Here is a 26,229-nt window from a genome sequence, read left to right as displayed (position 1 = left end):
TTTTTTAATTATTAAAATAATTATGACGTCTAAAATATTAGATTGAGAGAATAAGCTGATAATATATCATCTACTTTGTATGTAATATCCAAAATTGATTGGATAAAAAAATTAAATTATATTTACAACTTATAAAAAAATAAGGGCATCTCGTTCATATATTTGTTTTAAAAAAAAATTCGTGGTGAATGTTGTGAAATCTCGATGGTACACGGTGAAAAAATCGTTTTTGCAACCATATTTGAGATATATTTTGAAGGACATAGTTTAGGGGTAGGATATAATTCATATGTTGTATATCAAAGTGGATATTATAGGAGAGTGTTAGTAGGATATAATTCATATGTTGTATATCAAAGTGTATAGGAGAGTGTTAGTAGGATCTGCTATTCTTTTGTCTAGGGTTGTTGAAACAGATACAGCCTAAGAAACACAGGCAAAATTCGATGTAAGCTGAATTTTATGAATTAGATATCAAAGACCTCTTTCCAAATGGTGTTAGCTATGCACAAACCTTCAACAACAAAGATCTGAATGGAACATATTATTCCCAATTGTACATTAATTAGACTACAAAACAACAAAGCAAAACTTTTACAACATTTACAAGTCAACTAACACCATTTCCATAGCTTTTAGTTTCATCCGCAACCTTCTCCCATACACTAGCCATCTTTTATGCAAACCCAGCCTACAAAAGCAATATATTTCACCGGCATTAAACATACAATGTCGATCTTATTATGCAACAAATTAATTACGTAGGACAGGAGGAACTTCATCACTTCACAAAACGATTGCTTAAAACATTACTTAAACCACTACATCAGATCCTATAAGATGAGAAAGGGTTTCTCCAATCCACCTTAAGGCTGGCCTATAAACATCAAGATGCAAATCCCAAAAGCATCAACTAACTAGCAACGATTAAGTTATTAAAAGGACTATATACAACATAACAGTTTACTAAAGGGACTAGAGAATGCACCTGATTTACATCAAAGCCCTTCAACATGCTCAAATAGTCTGCATGCCTTTCCTTATCCAGTCACTACTAGAAAACAGTTCATTTTCGACGGAAAAATCCGTCGAAAACACCCTATTTTCCGTCGGAAAAGGTGTTTCTGACGGAATTTCCGTCGGAACTGGTTGTCGGAAAACGTTTTGTAGGAAAAATGATCTTTTCCGTCGGAAACACTTTTCCAACGGAATTCAGTCGTCGGAAGAGGTTTTCCGGCACCGAAAAAGTCCGTCGGAAATTTCCGGCGGACTCAATCCGTTGGAAACCGCTGAAAAAAAAAACACCCTAACCCACTACCTTAACCCACCAAGCCCACCACCGTAACCCACCAGCCCCACCACCTTAACCCACCTAACCCTAACCCACCAGACCCCACCTTACCACCCACCAAAACCCCCACCTAAACCAAATCCCAACCCTTATCACCAAAACACCACCAACATCGAAATTCACCCACCACTAACAGACCCAACAACCTAACCAAAACCCCACCCATACCAAACCGAAACCACCCCAATCATTAACATACCCAGCACCAAACTCACACCAACCCCCACCCCACCACCACCGACACCACTACACACCACCACCATTCCAAAAATAAACCCTACAAACCGAAATTAACCCAAAAAAAAGGAAAATTAACCCAAAAAACGAAAAGCCCAAAAAATCGGAAATAAACCCCAAAAATACAAAAATTAACAAAACATAATAAAAAAAATACCACACAAAACAATCAAAACCAGTAGATCTACATCTTAATCAGAATTTCATTAAATGTTTTTTAAAAAAACGATAATTAACCAACGAAAATTAAAAGAAATTTATAAATATACAATAAAATTTATAAACTTAACATAACAATTACATACAAATAAAAATTAACTAGATCTACACTCTTGACGGTGGTTGTTGGCTCGCGACAGTGGTTGTTGGCTTTGTTGTTGTTGCGCCATAGTTGGCTCGCGACAGTGGTTGTTGGCTCGCGACGGTGGAACCGGAGAAGAGGAGTAGAGGAGAGAGAATCCGAGAAGAAGAAGAAAGAGAGAAGAGGAAAGAGAACAGGAGAGAGAAGAGAAAAGGAGAAGAGGAAAGAGAAACTGAAGAGAGAATAGTGGATCAGAGAAGAGGAGTAGAGGAGAGAGAAACAGAAGAAGAAAGAGGCGAGGAGAAGAGGAAAGAGAACAAGAGAGAGAAGAGAGGATTAGAGAAAGGAGTAGAGGAGAGAGAAACAGAAGAAGAAAGAGGCGGAAGAAGAGAATGAGAAGATGAGAGAGAAAGAGGAGATATTTAGCAACCTAGGGTTTGTGTAATTGGGTATTTTTAAAAAAAAACTATTTTCCGACGGATTTATATTTCGTCGGAAATTGTAATTTACAACGAAATAATCCGTCGGATTTATACTCTGACGGAAAAACATGTCCGTCGGAAATGGTCCGTCGGAATTCGGCCTATGTCTAGTAGTGAGTCTAGCAAGCTCACTCCTGTTATTTTCCTGCATGATTATAATAAATCAATACATTTAGGCATTAAATATTAGAGAAAGTTACAATGAGCATGTGGATTTTATCACATAGCACGATCAGTAGAGGCAGTGTTAAGATGGATAGTAGAAAGCTACAGCAATGTAAGAAGCAATGTAAGCAAAGAAAAAGCTCGTCAGGGTCATCAGTAGTGGAAGGCTACAAGAAGTACCACATATTATAATGTAAGCAAAGAAAAAACCTGCTATAGATGTTTGAATCTAGCTAAATACAGTTCCTTGATGAACTACGTAACTAAAGTCAGTTGTGATTACATACAAAAATGCAATGTGGATTGCACCAAAAAAAAAAAATCATAACATGACATCATAAATGAAAACATAACATGACATCATAGCTATAAATAAGTGTAGCACTACCGCACTAGGACATTATAATGGATATATATCTATAAGAACACTGATCAATTACCACGTGTAAACACTTAATACTTACTATAATTACGAAATTCCATTCCTATAATTGCAATGAAACATCAATTTAAAACTAATGACTTTCAATTTAAAGTTCCAAGTCAAAAAGTTAGTCATTTTTCCAGAAAAATAAGTGCACATTTTCCACTTTAACCTTATAATGGCCGACCTCATGATGAAATTCTTCAATTTGACAATATCTTACCGATTTTGTCACTATCAATTCAAATAATCTAACTGGGGTCTTAGCTTATGAATGGAAGAAATACTAGCTTTGTCTCAATGTGCCAGTCAATACTACGGAGTAGTTAGCAGAAATTACCATGTGCATAACTCCATGCAACCAAATTCAATCGTCTTGGTTACGTTGCATTATTTATTGAAAGGTAGTCGTTATATGAAGGTTGTTGGAATTTCTTGATAAAACAAGAGTGTTGGAAGAAAACAAGAGAGAGAGATGAAAGGGAAAAATCCCATATTAGTGGAGGGAGAGGTTTTTTCCTTGTTTATATATTGTAGTATGTTAGTACTATTTAGTTGAGTGTCTTGGAGTTGGGTGTTGTACCACACACACACGTGCGCGTCAAGCTGGGCAGGGTTGGGTTAGGCCTCTTGGGTCTTGGGGAATGCGATGCGTGGGCATGGGTCCATTTTGTCTTTTTGGAGATATTTTATTTCCCTTATTTGTTTATTTATTAGAATATTCCTTAATTATTCTAGCCGTTTTTTACTGTTGGGATTAATCGTCTTTTAGGTCAGTGGTTCGCCACGACACAACTATTGTCATCTTTGGTTCACACATCAACAGATAAGTATCTTTCGTTTAATTGCTTATTTGCTAACAACCTAAAAGACGAAACTTGGTTCCAAATGTTTGACCTTCATATGTCGAATTGGATTTTCTTCATTAAAAAATGGACATATTAATGAAGATGCGTTCTTTTATTTGGAACAATTGTTAGGTTTTTAGCAATTCAACAAAACAAGAATTACTTAAAATTGGTGGAACAAAACCTAAGTAAAGTATAATTCAATAAATTATACAATAATCAATATTAGTTAAAGTATTACAATCCAAGCACCAAAATATCAAAGTAATCAGAAAATTACAAGGAAAACTCTAATGTGAAAGATATTAAAACTTGCCTCTACTCCAAGCCAATGAAATCACCAAGAACATGAGAATACTATGGACCACGTGAGTCTTCAATACCGGATACTTGTCTAAGGCATGTAAACACTTTCCTAAAGTGATTATTTCCCCCACCACGGTGCTTGGGTTGAACCGGAAAGTCACGTTGAGATACAATAGACAACACTACAATCTTTGCACTAAGATTTGTAGCAAGATGATCAAATTCTCAAAATAAACTTAATTGATAGAGTATTTCAAGAAGAGATTGCAAGTTTCTTGGTGAAATTGTGAAGAAAAGTGAAAAACTTGGAGAGGAATTACAGAGAGAGCAAAAGCATCATCCGTTCTTCTTTTAATTTCGCAATTAAAAGATTAAACGAAACCGCAACTGCCAGTAGGAGCGGGCGCTCCATCAGGATGAGCGGGCGCTCCACCAGAGGAGCGGGAGCTCCTACTTTTAGGAGCAGGCGCTCCTCATGGCCCCGTGGGCGCGGCATTTCAGCCCGTAGGCGCGGACAAGGAAATCACAGATTTCGCCAAACTTACTGGAGATGCCTGGCCGCGCCCATGCCGCGGGCGCGGCTCATAAGTCCGCGGGCGCGGCTTATCGTGGCTTCCAGCCACGGCCTCTCCATTCCAAGGAGAGGGCTCTCTTCTACCACACTCTAAATTCCCAACAACAATTTCATGTTGTTGCGTATGTAGTTAGACTAATGATGATAATTTCATTAATTTAATTGTTATAAATTTGTGTGATGTAGTCTAGGATGCACGGACACTTCGTCCAACAGCCGTATCCGTGTTTGATACCGTGTCGGACACTGACACTCGTTCAACACATGGCGGACACACATAAAAACTGCATCCGATTTTTTTAATATATTTAGACACTTTGAGACGAATCGTATCCTACTATGATACGATCCGGTTTGCATTTTGATATGCCACCTCATCTTTTTTAACTTTTTTAATTAGAAAGTTAAGGTAAAGTATGAGAGAAAAAGGTAAGAGTTATAATACGAGCGCCTTCAAAACACATTTCGTAGCACATTATTGTATGTGAATTAGGAGAATATTATTTAGCTACGGTAAATGACTTGTTTTAAGGTTAATTATTTAGTGTTTTGTTGAATAGGTTGTCAAAATCTCGTTTTTTTGATGTATTATTTGTCTTGTTATTTTCCGTACCCGTGTACCCTATTTTGGGATTGCCGTTTTTCCGTGTCCGTTTCCGTATCGGTGCAACCTAGGATGTAGTACATGAATTTGTGATTTTAATCCATGTTTTCTGCCCAAATTTTATTGTTATCAAACGTTTCATGTTGTGTGATATTTGTATGCTAGTTTTTGTCTTTTTGGAGAAATTTTATTTCCCTTCTTTGTTTATTAGAATATTCCTTAATTATTCTAGTTAGCCGTTTTAGACTGTTGAGATTAATCGTCTTTTAGGTCAGTGGTTCGCCACGACACGGCTATTGTCATCTTTGGTTCACGCATCAACAAATAAGTATCTTTTGTTTAATTGCTTATTTGCTAACAACCTAAAATACGATTCTTGGTTCCAAATGTTTGATCTTCATATGTCGAATTGGATTTTCTTCATTAAAAAATGGACATATTAATGAAGATGCGTTCTTTTATTTGGAACAATTTCATGTTGTTGCGTATGTAGTTAGACTAATGATGATAATTTCATTAATTTAATTGTTATAAATTTGTGTGATGTAGTACATGAATTTGTTATTTTAATCCATGTTTTCTGCCCAAATTTGGTTTTTATCAAACGCTTCATGTTGTGTGATATTTGTATGCTAGTTTTAATGAGTTTATACATGGTTTTGAGGCTCAAAACACACCATATGTAATGCTGAATGAGTGAACTTAAGTGATGTGTTGCCTAATTTTTATGCCTAATCTTGTGCCTATCTTGACCTATTTTTTAGAGTGTATACTCTGATGGGCTCAGCTTAGTGTCATGTTTAAGGTAGCTTTTGGGTGATTTGGTATGATTGGTACTGCTGTATATTAGTGTAGGGACTGCTGTAAATATGATTTTATTTGGGCATGCTCTCTCTTGATTTTTAAGTCCGAAATGGTTTATATGATGCCTATTGAGTGTATAATGAGGACAATTGGGCATTTCAATAGAGCACTCACATTACTTGATTCAATTCAAGGGAGGTTCATTCTAAATCAAGCCTTTTATTAATTTTGGTTTGCTTGTGGCTTAATCCTATTAGTCTTAACAAATATACGTTTTTGTGAATTTGACAAAGGAATGTTGGATGTTGTATTTGTCAATTAGATATTTGTTGAATGATTATTAGAAAGTAAGAGTTATACAGTCGATATTTTGTGAGTATGACATTGTTTAGTTACCTCTAATTTTTGGTTCTACATTTTGAGAATTGAGATTGGCCTTGAAGATAACTTTTATATATCTTTTTGGTGGGAGTACGCTTTGAACAATGTTTTTTAACATGTTATTGAGCAAGTATTTCTTTTATCATGATCTATGTATGTGTTGGTTGTGAAGTTGAGATATATTATATCAATTACTTAAATGTTGAAATACAAGTCTTGTATTGAGAAGTTTTGTTTATAAACTCAATTGATTTCTTCACATCTTTTTCGGTATTTTGTGTAGAATTTACAATTCTCAATTTGTTGAACTTTTGAAAGGAAATTGTGTGATACTTTTTCTTAAGGAGAGTTATGACTTTATCTTTGGAGAATTTTCGAGTAAAGTATTTTGGGAATTAGACTACAATTTTTTCCATTATTCTATGATGGTTTGTTGTTACCACCTATGACTTTTTATTGTGTTATATTTCTTAACGAATAAAGCATGAGTAATTTTTAAATGCCTGAATTTCATATGGTGGCATGGGAATTAATATTTTGAAGTGTTATGGAATTATTATCTTTTGTATTTAATTCAATGATTCAAATTTGACTCAAGTGTTTAATTAATCTTATATACTACACCTAAGTTGTTTGACTTAGTAAAGGATACTTACTTTTTCTAACCAAGTATTAGACTGTGTTTTGGTATTTGAACCTTATGCTTTCATGTGGGGGTTCAGGTTTTGTAAACTTATGTGTTTTCTTTATAAGAAATTTATGTTATTAAAACCCCATATGAATTTTGGAGGGAGTTGTTATGTCCAAACATTTCATTCATTGAAAATGTTGGTTTTAGGTGTATTGCTAAAGGTTTTAAATCGGACTTTGTTGTCCAATGTGGGGGAAGTTATAAAGAATTAGTTTTGGACTAAAAGTCTTGGCTCAGTTTTTGCTTAGTATTTACATTTAGTTCATGACATTATATGCGAAATCTTGGAGCAATTTATCTTGAGCATATCCTAATTGATGTTATTGATCCTTTATTGAATAAATTATCTTTGAGCATATGTGTTACCACTATGTTTCAAGTGATTAGATATGCACATTGGAAATGTGGGGGTGCCCGATCTTTCTTTCTTATTTGGTTAATGGTAGATTTTTTTATTGTTAGTTTTTTCTATTGTTTAATGTTGAAGCATGAGAGTGGCTAATTGGGCTAAAGACGTTTTTTGAGTTTGCCTTAAAAGGTTGTTTTGGTGTCTCTATGTCTATAGAGTAAAAGCTTTAAATCGGTGAATTGTCATGCATACGTCTTTGTTTACCTTGGGAGAATTCATTGTGGATGAGTCATAGTTTATGTCTAACTATGTGTAGAAACTTACAATCCTTTCCTAGGGATTGTAATGTTTGATATTTCTTCTAAGGATTTTTGTTGGAACGAAGCCTTTAAGGCTAAAACTTGTGATTTGGATGAGTCTTAGCTACCAAATAAAGTTTTTGAATGGTCTTGATCATATGTGAGCATTTGTGTCCATTTGGTAATGATATGTTTCTTAGGAACTATGCTTAATCTAACATTGCCTATTATGTAAATAGATTAAATAGGTTTACTCTTCACTCGAGCAATGATCATTAGATCGGTTTGAGGAGTTTGCATAGGTACTTGAAAAGTACAAAAGATTAGAGTTTGCACTATTGCAAGTTTCTATGAGTTATTGGAGTTTGACAATGAGTTAAACTTCAAACAGTTATGTCTGCGCCACTAAGGGGTGGAGTTGTGTTTTGTAAATTGTGCAAAGCAACCTTGTATTGCTATGTCTGGTTTAAAATAATCTAAATTTCTTGATGGGATTCACCTACTTAGGTGTGGAAGTGTGGCCGCTTTTGTTTTTTTGGAGAAATTTTATTTCCCTTATTTGGTTATTAGAATATTCCTTAATTATTCTAGCCGTTTTTTACTGTTGGGATTCTTAATTAATCCATCCGTCCTTTGATTACGGAGTATAATGGGCAACTGTTTTGTCATTAATTCCAGCTAACCGTTTCCTTGATTTCGGCTGACTGTTTCGGCCTTAATTAAACCTGGACATTGTGCCGTGCTGGGCCGCCGCGGGCCGTGCCTGGCGGGCCACGGTCACCGGCGTGCCCAGATTATTGTGCCGTGCCGTGCCGGCCAATTTCACAGGCCAGCCCACGGCCTGGCACGGCCCTCGTGCCTGCGGGCTCGTGCCGTGCCGGCCTTCGTGCTGGCCTGGCGGGCTTGGCAATTTTCAATTTTTTATTTTTTTTATTATTTTATTTATTTTTTGTTAATGGTTAATAAGTTATAAAATTATAACTTATATTATAATGTATATAATTTATAAAATTATAATTATAACTTATAAGTTATAATTTTATAATTTATAATTTATAAAATTATTATCTTTATAACTTATAACTTATATTATATTTATTAAATATATATAAATATATTAATATATAATTTATATATTTATATATAAATATATATATTTATATTTATATATTATAAATATATATATAATTAGCGTGCCGGCGGGCTGGCACGGCGGGCCAAGGGGCGGGCTCGTGCTGTGCCATGCCGAAAAGTTCAGCCCTTGTCCGTGGCACGACCCATGGCACGCCAACGGGCCACCGTGCCGTGCTGGGCCACCACCCCGGGCTGTGACGTGCCGTGCCGAGAAGCGTGGCGTGCCGGGCGGCCTGCGTGCCAGCCCGGCCCGTGCCCAGCTTTAGCCTTAATTATGTGGCCGTTTCTTCCTCTTTTCTTGTTGGCAGTTGCTCTCTGTTGCTCTATATAAACCTCCTCCTGTTTTTTCGAATAAAAATGCAGAAATAGAGTCATCTCTTCTCTCTAAAATAATCATAAACACGTATTCTTAATTTTCTATTTTCTAGGCAAGTATTCTGAATTCCAGTTGGGTTTGTGAGTGTACATAAACTCCGGCGCCGTGCTTATCCTGGAGGGCCACCGCTTCTTGTCTACTGCACCGGGAGGTAGCGCGAAATTGTCATTTAGGTCAGTGGTTCGCCACGACATGACTATTGTCATCTTTGGTTCACGCATCAACATATAAGTATCTTTCGTTTAATTGCTTATTTGCTAACATAGGTACTAGCTTATACTTGGTGATTGAGAAAACCTTGAGTTGTATAAATAGTTGAATATCAACAACGGTTACATTCATTCATAAACATTACTCCTAGAACCTCACGTACTGCTTCACTCTAGCTTATCTCCAAAATGAAAACAATCCCACTCATTTCTTCTTCTTGGCCCTTTTCTCTTGATCTTGATTGTATGGCTACGCACTTGGAGTTGTATGCCTTTTGTCTCTAGCCAATGTCTCCACAATCAAAAGTCTTTATTGCTCGAGTTAAAGAATAATCTTGCATTTGCTCCCAATGCTTGTGACAAGCTTGAGGGGTAGAATCAAAGCACCGATTGCTGCCACTGGAGCGGTGTCACATGCAACAACTCCAGTGGTCGAGTTATTGGGCTTGATTTGAGTAGCAAAGATATCATTGGCGGCATTGACGATTCAAGTAGTTTGTTTCATCTTCAGTTCCTCCAAAGCTTGAATTTAGCAAGCAACAATGATTTGCAAGGTGAAATTCCATCAAGAATTGGCACACTGTCTAGCCTCACTTACCTTAACTTGTCATGGGTAGGCTTCAGCGGACAGGTACCTATTGCAATATCAAACCTTGTTAAATTAGTTTTCCTTGATATTTCAAATTCAGGGGGAGAAAATGCACCTTTATACATGCAGAAGCCAAATTTTGCAACAATCATTCGAAACCTGACTAATATTAAGGAACTCTATCTTGATTATGTCATTAATTCAGCCATAGGGGATAAATGGTGCAAGGCATTATCGTCATCGCTCCCTCGCCTTCAAATCTTGAGCATGTCCGGATGTGAGTTGAGCAGTGAAATCCATAAGTCCCTTTCAAATCTCCACCATCTTTCTATAATTATGCTCGATGATAATGACAATATGGGTGGATGAGTACCAGGATTTATGGCTAAGTGTATGTGGCCTATATGGGATAATCCCTAGTAAAATTTTTCAAGTACCCACACTAAGAACCCTTGACTTATCAGGTAATGAAAAGTTGCAAGGGAATTTGCCAGTCTTTTACAAGAATAGGTCTCTTGAGGAGTTACGCCTTTCTTCTACAAACTTTTCTGGAACCCTGCCAAGTTCCATCAGCAACCTTAAAAGGCTTCGTGCAATTGATCTCTCTCGAAACCAATTTTCCGGAATTGTACCAAGCTCCTTGAACAACCTCAAGAGGCTCCTTAGAATTGATCTCTCCTATAACCAATTTTCTGGTCCCATTCCATCATTTTCATCCATCAAGTATCTAAGATCCATAATCTTAGGTTCAACAATTTGAATGGTTCAATCAATGCCACAGATTGGGATAAGTTACTAAGTTTAGAAGAGCTTAACTTGTGATATATTCACTTGATGGAAGTATTTCTACCTCATTATTCAGTTTGCCATCACTTCAGTTGATCGATTTGTATAAAAACAAATTCAGTGGGCAACTGAATGAATTTGCAAGCATAGCCTCTTCCCAAATTAGTTATATTGACTTGAAAGGGCCAATCCCAAAGTCATTTTTCCAATTAAGAGAGCTCCAATGTTTGTGTATGTCTTTAAACAGGCTCAATGGCACGCTAGACGTAGCTGATTTTCTACAAAGATTTAAAAGCCTCACACACTACTAGAAAAAGGTCCATTTCCGACGGATGTGTTCCGACAGACACCAAAATCCGTCGGAAAGAACGAAATTTTCGATGGATTTACATTCCGTCGGAACTTTCCGACGGATATGGATTTCCGTCGGAAAATTCCGACGGAATTTAATTCCCTCGGATAATATTTAGATTCCGAGGGAAAATCCGTTGGAAAATAAATACTTTCCGACGGAATTTAAATCCGTAGGAAATTTCCGACGGATTTTGAACCATTTCCGACGGAATTAAATAAAAAAATAAAAAAACAAAAAACAAAAAACCTAACCCTGAAACGAGTTACCCCCGTTTACTAGTAGTCCGCCCCTTTTCTTCTTCTTTCTTTCTCCATCTTTCCTCTCTTCTCTTTCTCTCTCCTCCTGGTCGCCTCTTCTTTCCTCTCCCCCTTCATTTCATGTTCTTTTTTTTTTCTTTTTCTTACTCCTGCTCCTCATTCTCTTTTTTCTTTTTTTTCCTCTTCTTCTTTATTTCTTCTTCCTCCTTCGTCCTTTTCCCTTTCAATCTGTTTCATTTTTTTTCTTATTCGTTTCTGTTTCGTTTTTTTTTTCTTTTTAGTTTGTGTATGGGCGAATTCGGAGGGTTGAAGTGCGATCAAGGTTTTCAAGTCAAATTCAACCATGAAAACTCTAGATCTAGAGTTTTCATGGTCAAATTTGGCCTCGTAAACCCAATTACAAGGTTTTGTGTGGTCGAATTAAGGTATGTATCTTTTGTTTTTTTTTTTTTAATTAATTTGTTGTATTTTCGGTTTTTTTTTGTTGTTTTTTTCAGTTTTTTTTTCATTAATTTGTTGTTAGATACTTGATGTTTTTTGGGTTGTTTTTTTTCGAATTTTTTTGATGTTTAATGGGTGGGTTTCGGTGCTGGGTATGGGTGGTGAATTTAGGTGGGTTTCGGTGGTGTGTGTGGGTGGTGGGTTTCGGTGTTGGTTGGGGAGGGTGGGGAATGGTGGTTTCGGTGGTGGGTTGTAGATGGTGGTGGTAGCAGAAGAAGAGAGGAGAGAGAAAGCTAGAGAAGAAGAGAGGAGAGAGGAGAGAGGAGAAAGAAGAAGAAGAGGGGCTGGGAAATGAAAGGTCCGTGTATTTAGATTTAGGTTTTGTTTTGTTTCTTTTTCTTTTTTTATTTAATTATAAATCCATGTTTTTTTTTAATTTAAATTCGGTAAATCTTCCGACGGAAATTATTCTCTCGGAATTTAAATGTTCCGACGGAATATTCCGTTGGAACCGATTTTCTGACGCAATATTCCCTCGGAACTTTTATATTACGAGGGAAATAAAATCCTCGGTATAATTCCTACGGATTTTTCCGTCGGAAGGTCCATTTTCCGAGGGATATTTCCAACAACACAAATTTCCGTCGGAGATAGTCCCTCGGAAAATAGCCTATTTCTAGTAGTGGTGGTAGCTGGTGGTGTGGGGAGGCGTGGGTGGGTCTGGGTTAGGAGGATCTGGGCTAAGTGTAGGGAGGATCTGGGTTTGGGTTCAGTGGTGGTAGGTGAATCTGGGTTAGGCTTCAGTGGTGTGGGTGGTGGGTAAGGGTTAAGGAGGAGGGTTAGGGTTCGGTGGTGGTGGCTAAGGGTAGTGGTGGGCGAGTAAGGGTAAGGGGTAGGTGTGGCAGTGGGTGGATGAGTAAGGGGTAGGTGTGGCGGTGGGTGGATGAGGGTGGTTGGGGCTGGTAGGGGTGGTGTGTGGTTTTTTTTTTATTTTTTTTTTGGAGTTTCCGATGGAATTTCCGTCGGATTTGAAATCCGACGGACTTTCCGGTACCGGATAACATCTTCCGGCGAATTATTTCCGTCGGAAACTCCGACGGAAAAAACTGTTCCGACGGAAATTCCGACGGAATAGGCCGTTTTACCTACAAAGGGTGTTTCGACAACCCATTCCGACTGAAATTCCGTCGGAACAAGGTTTTGCGACGGAATTTCGGGTGTTTCCGACGGAATTTTGCCGTCGAAAATGGCCTCTTTTCTAGTAGTGACAGAACTTGATCTCTCATTCAATCGCTTGTCCATTGGTACAAACGATTCCGGGGAAAACTCCACTTTTCCCCAGCTACAAATCCTATTTTTGGCTTCTTGCAACTTGCGTACCATCCCTAAATTTTTAAATAACCAAACATCTTTACAAAATCTTGACCTTTCAATGAACCAAATCACAGGCACAATACCCGAGTGGATGTGGAAAATTACTAGGTTCAACCTTTCTTTCAATCACTTAGTAGAACTAGAACCACCTTTGACATTCTCAAATAATTTAGGTATTATAGACCTCTCTTCCAATAATCTTCAGGGAAAATTCCCATTTGTCAAATCCAGTTATTACTATTTGGATTGTTCCAACAATAATTTCACTTCCTTCAATCCAAACATAGGAAACTATCTATCAGATGCTAGCTACATGTCATTTTCAAGAAATAACTTACACGGGATCATCCCTGCGTCACTATGCAGTGCCAAAAATCTGGAGCTTCTTAATCTAGAACATAATCATTTGGGTGGCACAATTCCCGAATGTTTTACTACCTATGAGTTGCAATACATCCTAACAATCTTCACTAGCATTGATTTCTCCAACAATGCTTTTCATGGTGAGCTACCGGAAGAGTTGGGAAATTTGAATGCTCTTGTAGTTCTCAACCTCGCTTACAACTCCTCGGGCCATATTCCATCATCATTTGGGAATTTGAGCCAGATTGAGTCATTGGATCTCTCTTGTAATAACTTGAGTGGGAAGATACCTGCACAACTTGCAAACTTGAATTTCCTCGGCTACTTGAACCTTTCCTTCAACAAGTTGTTAGGAAAGATCCCAACAGGCACTCAACTTCAATCATTCAACGCATCTTCATATGAAGGCAACCAAGGACTCTACGGTCCACCATTGACAACAAGAGATCCAACAATGACTACACCTACTTTAAAGGGATCAAATTGGAGTTCAAAGAGCGAACAAGAGTGGATGTTAATGGGTGTTGAAGTTGGGTGTTCGGTTGGGATCACTGTCTTTGTAGGGCCTATCTTTTACATCAAAAGGTATAGGGAATGGTACTGCAAGCATCTTCATAGATTGGTCATGAAAATCCTACGAAGGGAAGATAATAGTACAAGGTCAAGGAGAAGGTAATCCGTATTTTAATGCAAATGAAATGATTATTTTCGGTCTATGTTTTGGTCAAATGGGTCAAAGGTTAAGGGATAGTCAAACAGAAGGAGTATATTTCTATTAACAAGGCATGCAAATATTTATTGGACGAAGGGAGTATTCAGGTTAGAGGGATAGACAATTTGGGGTGCAGATTCCCTTACCCCTCCACTCTCAAAGGGCCTATTCCTCTAACCCGAAATAGATTGACTTGTGAAAGGTTCCGGCTTGATAAGACCCTCTTCTCCTTAGTCCTTACCTTTATCAAAAATGAATTGGAGTTGAGTAGAGATAACGTTTTCTCTTAAGTTTGAAGACGTGATGAGAATTGAGAAAATGACTATTTACCTAATGTGGTTGGATGGATAAAGAAGATAAAGATTGAAAGATGATTTAAATAGATGGAGTAGTTAAATACTTCTTTGTCCCCCTGAATTGTCTCAATCGATCATATTTTGTGAGAGCTTTTTGAATCATACTAATACAAAGTAAAGTTATGAGTGATAAGTGAACAAAACTTGAAAGGATAAGGGTAAATCCATGTTTCTCATAGTGAGAAACATAACAAGTATCTCATAGGGGTATTTGTGTCATTTTGAGTTTGTAAGTGGGGTTAATATTGTAATTGAACTGATTCTGGGCTTCTCCTCCTCCATCCCGTTCTTCTTCTTCCTCCATCCTCTCACCTCCATAAATGGCAATCAGAAACCTTCGAGGAAGGTAAACCTTGCCCTTAAGGGTTAACCATGTCCAAATTTCTCCATTTTTGTTAGGGTTTTTCGTTTGATTAGGCGGCGAAGCCGCCGGAAAGGTGAAAGGGGATGAAGAAGATAGGGGACGAATGGTGGTGGTTTACAGGCGAAAGGATGACGAAGAAGCCACTGGAAAGGTGAAGGAGGGTGAAGAAGCCGCCGGACGATGATGATGGTGGTGGTTTTATTGAAAAGTCAGAAAGTACAAAAAAATGATAAAATATTAAAAAAGTTGATTTTATTTACCAATTTGCCATTATGAGATACAATTATGTATCTCACTATGAGGAATGGGGGCCTCCTCATATTATATATTGTTGTAAAAAAAAAAAAAGGATTTTTTATTAAGAAAGAAATGAAGGTTTTGTAAACAGGAAATTGGAACATACCCAATTATATATTAGTACGTATTAATACAAAATTTAATAAAGCTTTAGATCTCTTGTATGAAGAACTTTAAGAAGAATAAAAAAAATTACTAGTAGCTAACTCTCATCATGCAAGTTATATCTCAGAATATCATGACATCAATTCATGTATTGCAGACTACCCAAATACTCATGCATTTTACTGAAGCTAAGACATAATACCATCCGTTTAGGCGTTTAACTATGCCAAAAGCAGAAAAGCCTAATACGTAACATTGTGAGAGCAAAAAATAGATCATTATCAATGAAGGAATTAAACACTTCCCTTATTTTAATTTATGATTAATAAATTCAAAATCATTTCTGCTGTGAAGCCTTCATGCTTGTTGCATAGCTTAGTCTTAAAGTGTCGAAGATTCAGTCATTACTCTGAGAGAAGTCTTAACAGGCCTCCAGATTTACACCAAGTAACAGCTATATGGTTGGTTGAGTTTAGTTTTATACAGACTAGAAGAATGTTTACTTAGCTAAGGACTAAGTTAATGACTTGAATGCTAAAATTAACGACATTTTTTTTCTTCATCACAAAACTAAAGCTTGAAAATAAAGAACACATGCAACTATATGAGACGTGACTGCTAAACTAACAAAGATTAGTTATGACATTTTTCTTTGTCAAATAACAATAGCTTGAAAATAATGGACAAATACGATTTTACGAGACTATGACGACTAGTGTTTGCCAGTTACATCAGCCCTTATACGAGATATTGAGGAAACAATATCAGGCCATACTGAACCTTGTTAAGATTAGAAATTTGTCATTATCATTTATCAAAATCAAAGGAATTCAGTTTAATCCTTCTGATACTACTTCACTGATTGTATTGGCACACCAACAAAAAAAAAATTCTCTATTGTATGGATTTTAGTAAGTATCGTTTCAAATTGATGTACTCCCAAATTTCCATGCCAAAAATTTCAATGAAACATCCTAATTAAGTGACTTCCAAGTCAAAAAGCCAGTGAATTTTCCACACATAATGTCCCATTCTATACTGTAAACTTATAAAGGCCTTATCTTAGAATAAAGTCAGAACATTAATATAAGTTTATCTGCTATTAAAATATATACCTATACTTACAATTGCTTGTGCTTAATGATGTCAAACATTTGATCGAAAAAGGATATACGTTTACCTTTCCCTTTCTTGCTGCTTATATGTAGAAATATTAGTTACAAATTTTTGTGGTTCCTCACTTCCTCATGTACAGAATAGAATTAGTTTGTTACAAATATTTGTGCTTGCTCATGTGAAAAAAACAAACCAACCTTGTATGTTTACCATAGAATTATTTTGTGGTATTAGCTAAGTTAGAGATTGATTTAAATATTGTCTTTGAATGTATTCACATACTAAGGTTTGATTGTAGTATTACAATTGATTTCCTAAATCATAATACTGTCACCGTTTCAGGTTATGGATTCTTCATTTCCATTTTGTGAAAGAATTTGTATCCCTTTTCAACCCATGTTGGTTCAGATCACAGACTGTCTTGATTTCCCGAAGCCTACTTATTTTGTGGTTGATCATGTTACTTGTAGTTCATCTGTTTATGTAAGGACTGAGGGTGAACGTGGTATTTTCTGGTTTATTGGTGGTAAAGCAGCCAGTATTGATGAGTCTCAAGAAAATGCAGCTCAAAGAGCAGTGCACTTTTTAATCAACAAATATAATATTTGTGTTGGCAATTTCACTACGGATAGAATGAGAATGTATGAACTTTGCGGGAAATTGTATAGGCTAAAACGCAATGCTTTAGAATCTGGTAATCATAAACAAAGTTGCAGTAAGAAAATTGTAGGTGATGTGATACATTTATCTATTGATTATGTGGGATTCATGGTTAAAGTTGTTAGGAAAACTGGTGTGCTTGTAACTGGTGTAGAAACAATGCACTCAGAAGGTCAAGGTTATATATCTTGGGTTGTTGTCACATGTCACCATACCAAGAGTGGAATGGAGTGCTTCTTCAGTGAGCTATGCTCAGATAGCAATAAGTCTCAAGAAATGGTTACAAAGAAAGCAATATACTATATCATGTATCAGTATAACTTAGATATAGTGGATGCAAATTACGGCTCTGCAAATTTGAAAGGTGTACTGTGTTCTCTTGAAAGGGAAAGCTGCTTATGCTTAGAAGAGAGAAAGAAAGGGCAGAGACATCATGGACGACTGATGCCTTTCTTAATTGAAGAAGCTCCATCAACTCCACCTAAAGCTAATTTACAGACTCCTGTGCCTATTGATGCTCCAGTTACTCCTGCTAATTTAGCGACTAAGAGACCATTGGGATCACCATCTACACCTGACATTGGAAGTAATACCCCATCTGTAGTCCGAAAAAGAGTTAGATTTTCATAATTCTACCAGCATTGTACTGACCAGCCAATTTCTGCTATCTGTGTGTATTGTAGTTTCTACTGTTTAATTGCAATGTGTAATTCTGATTTACATTTAGTAATGGTTAGCTGATAATTATTCAGTATACACCGTTTACAAGGATGTATTCTAGATAATGCTTTGGTGTACTTTTGTTCTACAAATTCCACTACTAATGTATTGTCCATTTCATATTTACTATCAATGCTTTATGCCTATGTCTATTCTAACAATCAAATGTTACTATTAATGCTCATTCATACAACATTACTCAGATAACAAAACTGCCCTTAGTTCCACCATTGTTGTTATAACTGATGGTTTCTAATGTGATTACTAGGGTGGAAAACTAATTCAATGTCAAGGAATGTGCCATATACCAGTCGACGTAAACGTGCAATAGAAGGGATGTCGCATTCTAATATTAGGTGTTTATTATATGGATACTATTGCTAAAGCTAATGTCCTTTGCTTCAATATATAATAATTGAAATATTAACTCAATGTATATATAATAATTGGACAGAATCAAAATTCAAGGTTAAGACTAATTGTTTACAAATCTAGCCATATACTATAAATTACCTTATGAAATCATATAGAGTTTGTATTGCACTTTGAATTGCAGTCGAAGATATAGAACTCGCAGTCAGACACAGTCTCAAGCAAAGGATACTTTGGGTAGTTATCACGTTCAGATTCAACAATTTCTATTTACCAATAGGTTTGGCCACAAGAAAACTAGCTATGTTATAACAAGGTTTGAATTATGTAGATCAAACAGGATCATCTACTGGACTACACTTTCCTGCTAACCCTGTTGAAATTCGACCAGCTGTGACCCAAACTAGCAAGCGCAGAAGAGCAATTAATATGATGTCTCAAAGCCAGCCTATAAGGTATTCACAGTGAAAAGTAATACAAAGATCAAGTTATATGCATCAAGAAATATAATGCAAGTTTCTAATATATAAATTTACTCTTTATTTAATGTTGAAATAGGACCAAAGTCCCTAGGCAGCCACGTACTCGACATTCTATTAAGACCATTGGTATTACAGTTATACCTTTTTATTAAATAGTGACAAATTTGATACAGCTGCATTTCATTTCCAGCAATAAAAGAAACTAATATACTACAATGTATATTGCAGATAGACCAGCAGCAACTATTGCTTTACATTTGCCCACTGGTCCTCTCAATTTATGGTAAATGCAATGCAAAGAAATTTGCCTTTGAAAGCTTACATTTTTGTTGTGGTAATGGACAGATAGAAATTACTTCCAATGAATACCCACTAGAGCTCAAGAGGCTTTTCACAAGTCACAAGTCAGTGAAATTCCCACAAAGCTAAGCAGCAAGAATTCCGCAACTGATGGATACTCTAGCTCAACAACTGAAGCTACAACACAAGGGCAAGAGTATAGTGACAACAGGGATACATCTGCTGCGAACCTTTTGTTACTTGCAGAAATAGCCACAGCTGATAACCCGACATCAACTAAGAAACGTACATCAGATATTTAAAATCACAAAACCTGAAGCAAAATTAAAACAAACTTAGATCACAAAATCCTTTTGCCAGAAAATATATAGAACCTATAATATTATATATATTTGTTGCATTTTGCTTACCTGTAGCACTATAATTTCCAACATCTACTAAAAATGGTGTATGCAGTTGCTGCATTTTGGACATTCTGCTGCACTAAAGTTCTAAAAGCATATTAACATTTATATATCTTAGTAGGATGTAAATCTTTTGAAGTGTTGTAAAGGAACATAAACCCCAACCAATGTTCCCTATATAACACTTTATGTTAACATAATTCAAACGAGGACGGATATATAATTAGCTTAGCTAAAGGTTATGTAAACCTTTTGATGGTTATCAATGTACATGTAATATATATAATACATGTTCTTATGGAAAACATGTCCTATATATTTTGTAAACTGTTGAGTGCAACAGATCTAAGTTAAGTAAGTAAAAATTATATTAAAGAACTTTAATCTATTTTTGGTTTCGCAAGCTTCGCAATCTATTCTATGCATATAAATGCTACTCTTATTGTACCACGCTGCATAAACTGCTACTTATAACAGTTTACATCCTTACATCTTATACAATGTAAACTGATCCAATTCTATAGAATAAGTTTTACATAAAACTCAACTATTAAATCAGTTTACATTATCTTGTAACTATCCCCTACCTATAACCTATCTAAATTGCATACAATTCCTTTAGACTCAACATAGAAATACCTTATTTTTAATATCACTTAACTTTATAATAGCAAAAAATATATATATAGATGAAAGGTACAAATCTAGAAAACTATAACTACAGCCTAGCTTCATCACTAAAGTTCAACAAGCTTTAGTACACACATATCTATTCCCAATACACCACTACTATGTGACTCTATCCATATAGATTAACATTATTGAGATTATAATAAGTGCCATTAACAACAGCATCAAATTATGTGTTGGCTTCATGTCCATCTCGAACTGGTACAAATTTTGTTGACCATATTATCCTTGGAACAACTTCAACTAAATTACTATCATCAAATTCAGCACTTCCACCAATATAAGTTTGATCAGAATCCTCTGCATCCAAGTCAATAATAATAATATCATTTTCTCGAAGATTCATTGTTCCATCCCTACTTTTTATACCACTACACTATCCTTCCAATTTCAGCTCAGTTTCTTGATTAACATCTTTCTTCAGCACCTGCAGATATGTAAACATTTGTTGAGAAACCTCACCCATATAACTAATGAAACTAAACACCCTTTGCAATTTACTCTGCTCCGGATCAGGAATCCAGATCTTAGGAACAAATGAATAAGAAGATGATATATTATTATTTCTCATCATTTTCAGAAGATATTTAAATATCCATATAACAAAACTAAGTAACTTAGACTATATAAATACATTGATTTTGCTTGTTCCTCAAGGCAAAAATTAATATTGGTAACTTTTTTGGGAAAAGTACACGCAACACGTACTCACACAAGAAATTGGCCAAAGGTGATCCCGAAGCCAAAAGTATGTAATGGACCCTAACTACTTATATATCCTCTAATGTTTAATGTGAAATTAGTTCTAAATATAACTACTATAAGTTGCATGTGGAACTGTCTTGTGATATACAATATTTCTTATATATTCCTGTTCCTTATTTCCACTGTCCCTATACAGATTTAAATTCTATATCAAATAATTATCTTAAACCACTTTCTTAATGTGAACTTTCTTTACCACTTTGTTTGTTACCTCCTATGTATATGATACACACCACAAGTAAAAACCGTAGTACACATAGTCTCTGCACTGCCCCAACAAAAACAAACACCCGCAACCTATCATCTTCTAAACAATACCGATAACTTGGGTCCACAACTAGTTTTCAAAACCATGTCCCGTTCTATACTGTAAAATTTTTAATGGCCTTATCTTAGAATGTCAGGAGCCCTCAGGACATTAATATATATAGGGAAAAACTGCTGTTAACGACATTAAGCAAAACCTTTTTTCCCCATTCATAACATGAAACCAAAGTGATAAACACTTAGAAGTATATGTGTATGTAAAGTTTAGAGATCAACAGGAACATCAAATTAAGAGAATACTAATACACTAATTTGTATTCAACAAAACTCGGATTCATTAGTCTAATTAATCTGACCCTTTCAATACGTAATTCAATGCTTAATTAAGCACGTACATTTTGAACAACCTTGAATGTTCAATCATTAAAAGAGTTGTACTGCATGCCACAATGCGAGAAGTTTCATCATTCTGAGTGACAGACAGTATCATAGTACAGTTGAAAAGTCCGCAAATTAAAGACAGTATTATTGGTACATCCTACAAGCTACATAAAGAAGAAGACTTGGTGCGAGTAGTGTCTTGCAGGTCAATCGGGGTCTGGACTTTCCAATGGCGTAGTACATGAATGTATGGTTGTAAATAAGTTACTAGCTAGCAATTGATTTATTTCAAAACAAACGGAGTCTAAGACTTGTTTTTTCACTCATATAACATGAAACCAAAGTACTTCCTCTGTTTTGTAATAATTGCAACACTAGGGGTTACCGTTGCACAAACTTATGGAAGAATTATAGGGTGTTGATTAAAGGGAGAATTATAAATAAAGTATTGTTAGTGGGTATATACGGAGTATCTTATTGTTATAAGTAGGTAGAAATAATAATAATAATAATAATAATAATAATAATAATAATAGTAATAATAATAATAATAATAAGTGGGATTGGTAGGATAGAAAAACAATAAAAAAATAGTTGATCCTTAATAAATAAAGAAGTATTGCAGTATTATAAAACGGACAATAGAAAAAAAAAATATTGCGATTATTACGAAACAAAGGGGATAATAAGAACTTAAAACGGGACAAAATCAAGTTCATTAGTATAGTTAATCCAACCCATTCAGTACGCAATCCTATGCTAAAGCACATTTTGAGCAAGTCTAAATATTCAGTCTTGTTCAAAATGTGCTTAGCATAGGATTGCGTACTGAATGGGTTATACTGAACAAGCCTAAATAATTCGGTCATTAAAAGAGTTATACTGGCATATATTATGGCAGAAGTTTCATCTCTAATCTCTAATTCTAAGTGACAGCCACATATAAAGACAGAATTGGGTACACCCCACAGGAAGCTACTTGCTTGGTTCGTGTAGTAGCTTGCAGGTCAATCGGGGTCTTGGCTTTAATAATTGTGGTCTTAAATTATGTTACATTGCAAATATATCGAAAGGTAGATTGAGCAAACCTCGAGTTGAATAAATAGTTGAATATATGAACAACTATTTCATTCATTCACAAATATTACTCCCATTACCTCACGCACTGTTTTTCTCCAAAATGAAAACAATTCCACCCATTTCTTCATCTTGGCCTTTTCTCTTTCTCTTAATTGTATGGCTATGCACTTGGTGTTGTACACCGTATGTTTCCAGTCAATGTCTCGACGACCAAAGATCTTTACTCCTTGAGTTCAAGAACAATCTTACTTTTGGTTCCATCACTTTAGAGGAGTCAATGGGGTGGAATCAAAGCACAGATTGTTGCCAGTGGACCGGCGTCACCTGCGACAACTCCACTGGTCGAGTCATTGGCCTTTCTCTGACGAACAAGGACATCTCTGGGAGTCAATCTTACTTATGTAGTATGTTTCATCTTCAGTTCCTCAAAAGTCTGAATTTGCTATTGAACAATAATAATTTGCAAGGTGAAATTCCGTCAGCAATTGGCAATCTACAGTCTCTTGAGGAATTATATCTCGGATCTGCGAACTTTTCTGGAGTCATACCAAGTTCCATCAGCAACCTCAAGAAGCTTCGTATAATTGATCTCTCTAACAACACCTTTTCTGGTCCCATCCCATCATTTTCGTCAATGAAAAATCTAGAATATTTAGATCTTAGTCACAACAATTTAAATGGTTCTATCAATGCCACAGAGTGGGATAAATTACTCAGTTTAGAATGGCTTGATTTGTCATATAATTCACTGGATGGAAGTATTCCTACCTCTTTATTCAGTTTGCCATTACTAAAATACATCGATCTGAGTGGAAACAAATTTAGTGGCCAACTGAATGAATTTGCAAGTATAGCTTCTTCCCAGCTATATTCTCTTGTCTTGAGCAACAATAATTTGGAAGGGCCAATCCCAAATTCAATTTTCGAATTAAAAAACCTTTCCGAGCTGGATCTATCTTCAAATAGGCTCAATGGCACACTAGACCTGGGTAATGATATTCTACATAGCTTCAAGAATCTCAGGTATCTTGATCTTTCAAAAAACCGATTGTCAATTACTACCAATGGTGGCGGAGAAAACTCCTCTTTTCCTCAGCTATGCATTTTAAATCTAGCTTCTTGCAACTTGTTTACCATCCCAAAATTTTTAAAAAATCAAACATCATTACAAAATCTTGACCTTTCAATGAATCACATCACAGGCACAATGCCTGGGTGGATGTGGCAAGTTCCTCAACTCAACCTTTCTTTCAACCACTTAGAGGAACTAGAAATACCTTCGACATTGTCTAACTATGACTGCGATGAACAGTTATTACACTACTTTATAGATAAATATTTGGATTTTTCCAACAACAATTTTAGTTCCATTGACCCTAACATTGGCAACCATTTATCATCAACAAAAGCTTACTACCTGTCATTTTCGAGAAATAACTTTCATGGGATTATCCCTACGTCACTATGCAATGCCACGAATCTAGAGGTTCTTAATCTCGAATACAATAACTTTGGTGGCATAATCCCTGATTGCTTTACCGCCCTGACTCAACTAAGCACGTTGAATTTGAGAGGGAACCAATTACATGGTGAAATTCCTGCTAAATTCAGAGAAGGTTGCAGCTTGGAAACTCTCGAATTGAATGAGAATTTTCTTGAAGGAAGGATACCTCGATCACTTGCCCACTGCAAAGCATTAAAAGTATTGGATCTTGGAAATAATCAATTGAATGACACATTTCCTTGTCATTTGAACGGCTTATCTAACTTGCAAGTTCTCATCCTTCATTCCAACAAGCTCCATGGAACTATTGTTTGTCCACAGAGTCACTCAATATGGCCATTACTTCAAATAATGGACGTATCTTCCAATCACTTTATCGGTGAACTGAAAGCCCAAAGTCTTTTTAATTGGCCATTGATGATGGCTGGAGTAACTAAAGAGCAATCAGAACCAAGCTTTATACAAACCTCTTTTTCAGGTGGTGCTAAATACTATCAAAATTCAATTTCACTCAACTTTAAAGGTAATTCCTATCAGTTGCAATATATCCTAACAATCTTCACTAGCATTGATTTCTCCAACAATGCTTTTCATGGTGAGCTGCCAGAAGAGTTGGGAAATTTGAATGCTCTTGTAGTTCTCAACCTCTCTTACAACTCTTTCTCCGGCCATATTCCATCATCACTTGGGAATTTGAGCCAGATTGAGTCATTGGATCTCTCTTGGAATAACTTGAGTGGGAAGATACCTGCGCAACTTGCGAACTTGAATTTCCTAGAGTACTTGGACCTATCCTTCAACAAGTTGTCGGGAAAGATCCCAACAGGCCCTCAACTTCAAACATTCAAAGCATCTTCATATGAAGGCAACCAAGGACTCTACGGTCCACCATTGACAGCAAAAGATCCAACAGTGACTCCACCTACTTCTTCAGAGGGATCAAATTGGAGTTCAAAGAGCGAACAAGAGTGGATGTTAAGGGGTGCTGAAGTTGGGTTTCCGGTTGGGATTACCGTCTTTGTAGGGCCTATCCTTTACATCAAAAGGTATAGGGAATGGTATTGCAAACATCTTCACATACTGATCATGAAAATCCTACGAAAGGAAGATAATATTACAAGGGCAAGGAGGAGGAGAAGGAGGAACCAACAAAGGCAGAGACACTAGACCCATAGAAATCAAGTAGAAGTCAATCAAGGGTAAGTATGATTTAAATTATCACTTAACATATTCAAGTTTGTATGTCTTTCTATACATACTCCGTATTATTTTTGTTTTCTCTCCTCTGTTTTGCCTCACTTAAAAGTACCATTTTTAATAGCTACTCCTACATTGCCTTTTAAATTTCCAAGACTATTTAATTTGTTTCATAAATAAACGTTCTGGTCTTTACAAAATCTTCCGTTATACATTTATACCTCCATCTAAGAACGTAAGATTTTTTAATTGTTGTTTCAATATTTCATAAATTGTTATTGAATTTCTTATTCATGTGGTTTCATCTTTTATATAGGTGTTGCTGTGTTCGATCCTGCTGTGGATGACAAATAATGTAATGTGTTGAATTAAAGATTTTACGCATGTATAGTGAAATAATGAATCATAGTAATTAGTATAGTTTGTAAGACTTTAAAAATTGTGTAAGTATCAAGGTATGACACTTTTTAATAACAGTTGTTGCTGCTTTTAAATTGTGTTCCTACTCTTTATACATATTCCCCTTAGCTTTATAATTGAACTAATATAACCTTTACTTTTTGTTCTAAAAGCATGTCCAAGTCGCGTTCTTAGATCCAACAAGTCCCATGGAACGAATGCTTCAAATTATATTACAGATTTATCTTTCCGGCAATTTAGCAGCCAAGTAACTGGCCATCTAAAATTATGATTGCTAAAATAAGTTTTACTCAATTTGAGCTAGCTTGGATCCCTACAAATTCCCTCCCCTGCTTGA

At 36.0% G+C, this 26,229-nt stretch overlaps 3 protein-coding genes and 2 long non-coding RNA genes across 6 annotated transcripts in view; 3 read left to right on the top strand and 2 right to left on the bottom strand.

Moving 5' to 3' along the window:
• The window catches only part of LOC110718251 (receptor-like protein 12), a 29,886-nt gene extending 3,933 nt beyond the window's left edge, over positions 1-25,953 (top strand). Inside the window, exons 3-4 of one of the 2 annotated variants that reach the window (XM_021897087.1) lie at positions 23,311-25,474; positions 25,789-25,953. In XM_021897087.1, the coding sequence (XP_021752779.1) occupies positions 23,311-25,442 (2,132 nt within the window). In that variant the 3' untranslated portion in view covers positions 25,443-25,474; positions 25,789-25,953. The remainder of the gene's footprint in view (positions 1-23,310; positions 25,475-25,788) is intronic. The other variant, XM_021897085.1, reaches the window with a different exon arrangement.
• LOC110718256 lies at positions 443-1,887 on the bottom strand. The gene is made up of 2 exons (XR_002510879.1): positions 989-1,887; positions 443-691 (listed from the first exon to the last, which is right to left on the bottom strand). It is a non-coding gene; the product is annotated as an uncharacterized LOC110718256 (long non-coding RNA).
• LOC110718257 lies at positions 9,614-11,719 on the bottom strand. The gene is made up of 2 exons (XR_002510880.1): positions 10,240-11,719; positions 9,614-10,170 (listed from the first exon to the last, which is right to left on the bottom strand). It is a non-coding gene; the product is annotated as an uncharacterized LOC110718257 (long non-coding RNA).
• Positions 11,731-18,138, top strand: LOC110718253. Its single transcript, XM_021897089.1, has 2 exons — positions 11,731-11,947; positions 16,993-18,138. Exon 2 carries the CDS (start codon positions 16,996-16,998, stop codon positions 17,938-17,940), a length of 945 nt encoding a protein of 314 aa, XP_021752781.1. The 5' UTR covers positions 11,731-11,947; positions 16,993-16,995; the 3' UTR covers positions 17,941-18,138.
• On the top strand, positions 12,232-15,944 carry LOC110718252 (receptor-like protein 12). The gene has a single exon (XM_021897088.1). The coding sequence runs from the start codon at positions 13,210-13,212 to the stop codon at positions 14,374-14,376; it is 1,167 nt and encodes a 388-aa protein (XP_021752780.1). The 5' UTR covers positions 12,232-13,209; the 3' UTR covers positions 14,377-15,944.
• Positions 25,954-26,229: the final 276 nt, after the last annotated feature.

The sequence above is a fragment of the Chenopodium quinoa genome, unplaced genomic scaffold (assembly GCF_001683475.1).
Source record: "Chenopodium quinoa cultivar QQ74 unplaced genomic scaffold, ASM168347v1, whole genome shotgun sequence".
Taxonomy (NCBI): Eukaryota; Viridiplantae; Streptophyta; class Magnoliopsida; order Caryophyllales; family Amaranthaceae; genus Chenopodium; species Chenopodium quinoa.
Note: the sequence above shows the minus strand (reverse complement) of the source record. Positions and strands in the feature narration are given on the sequence as shown.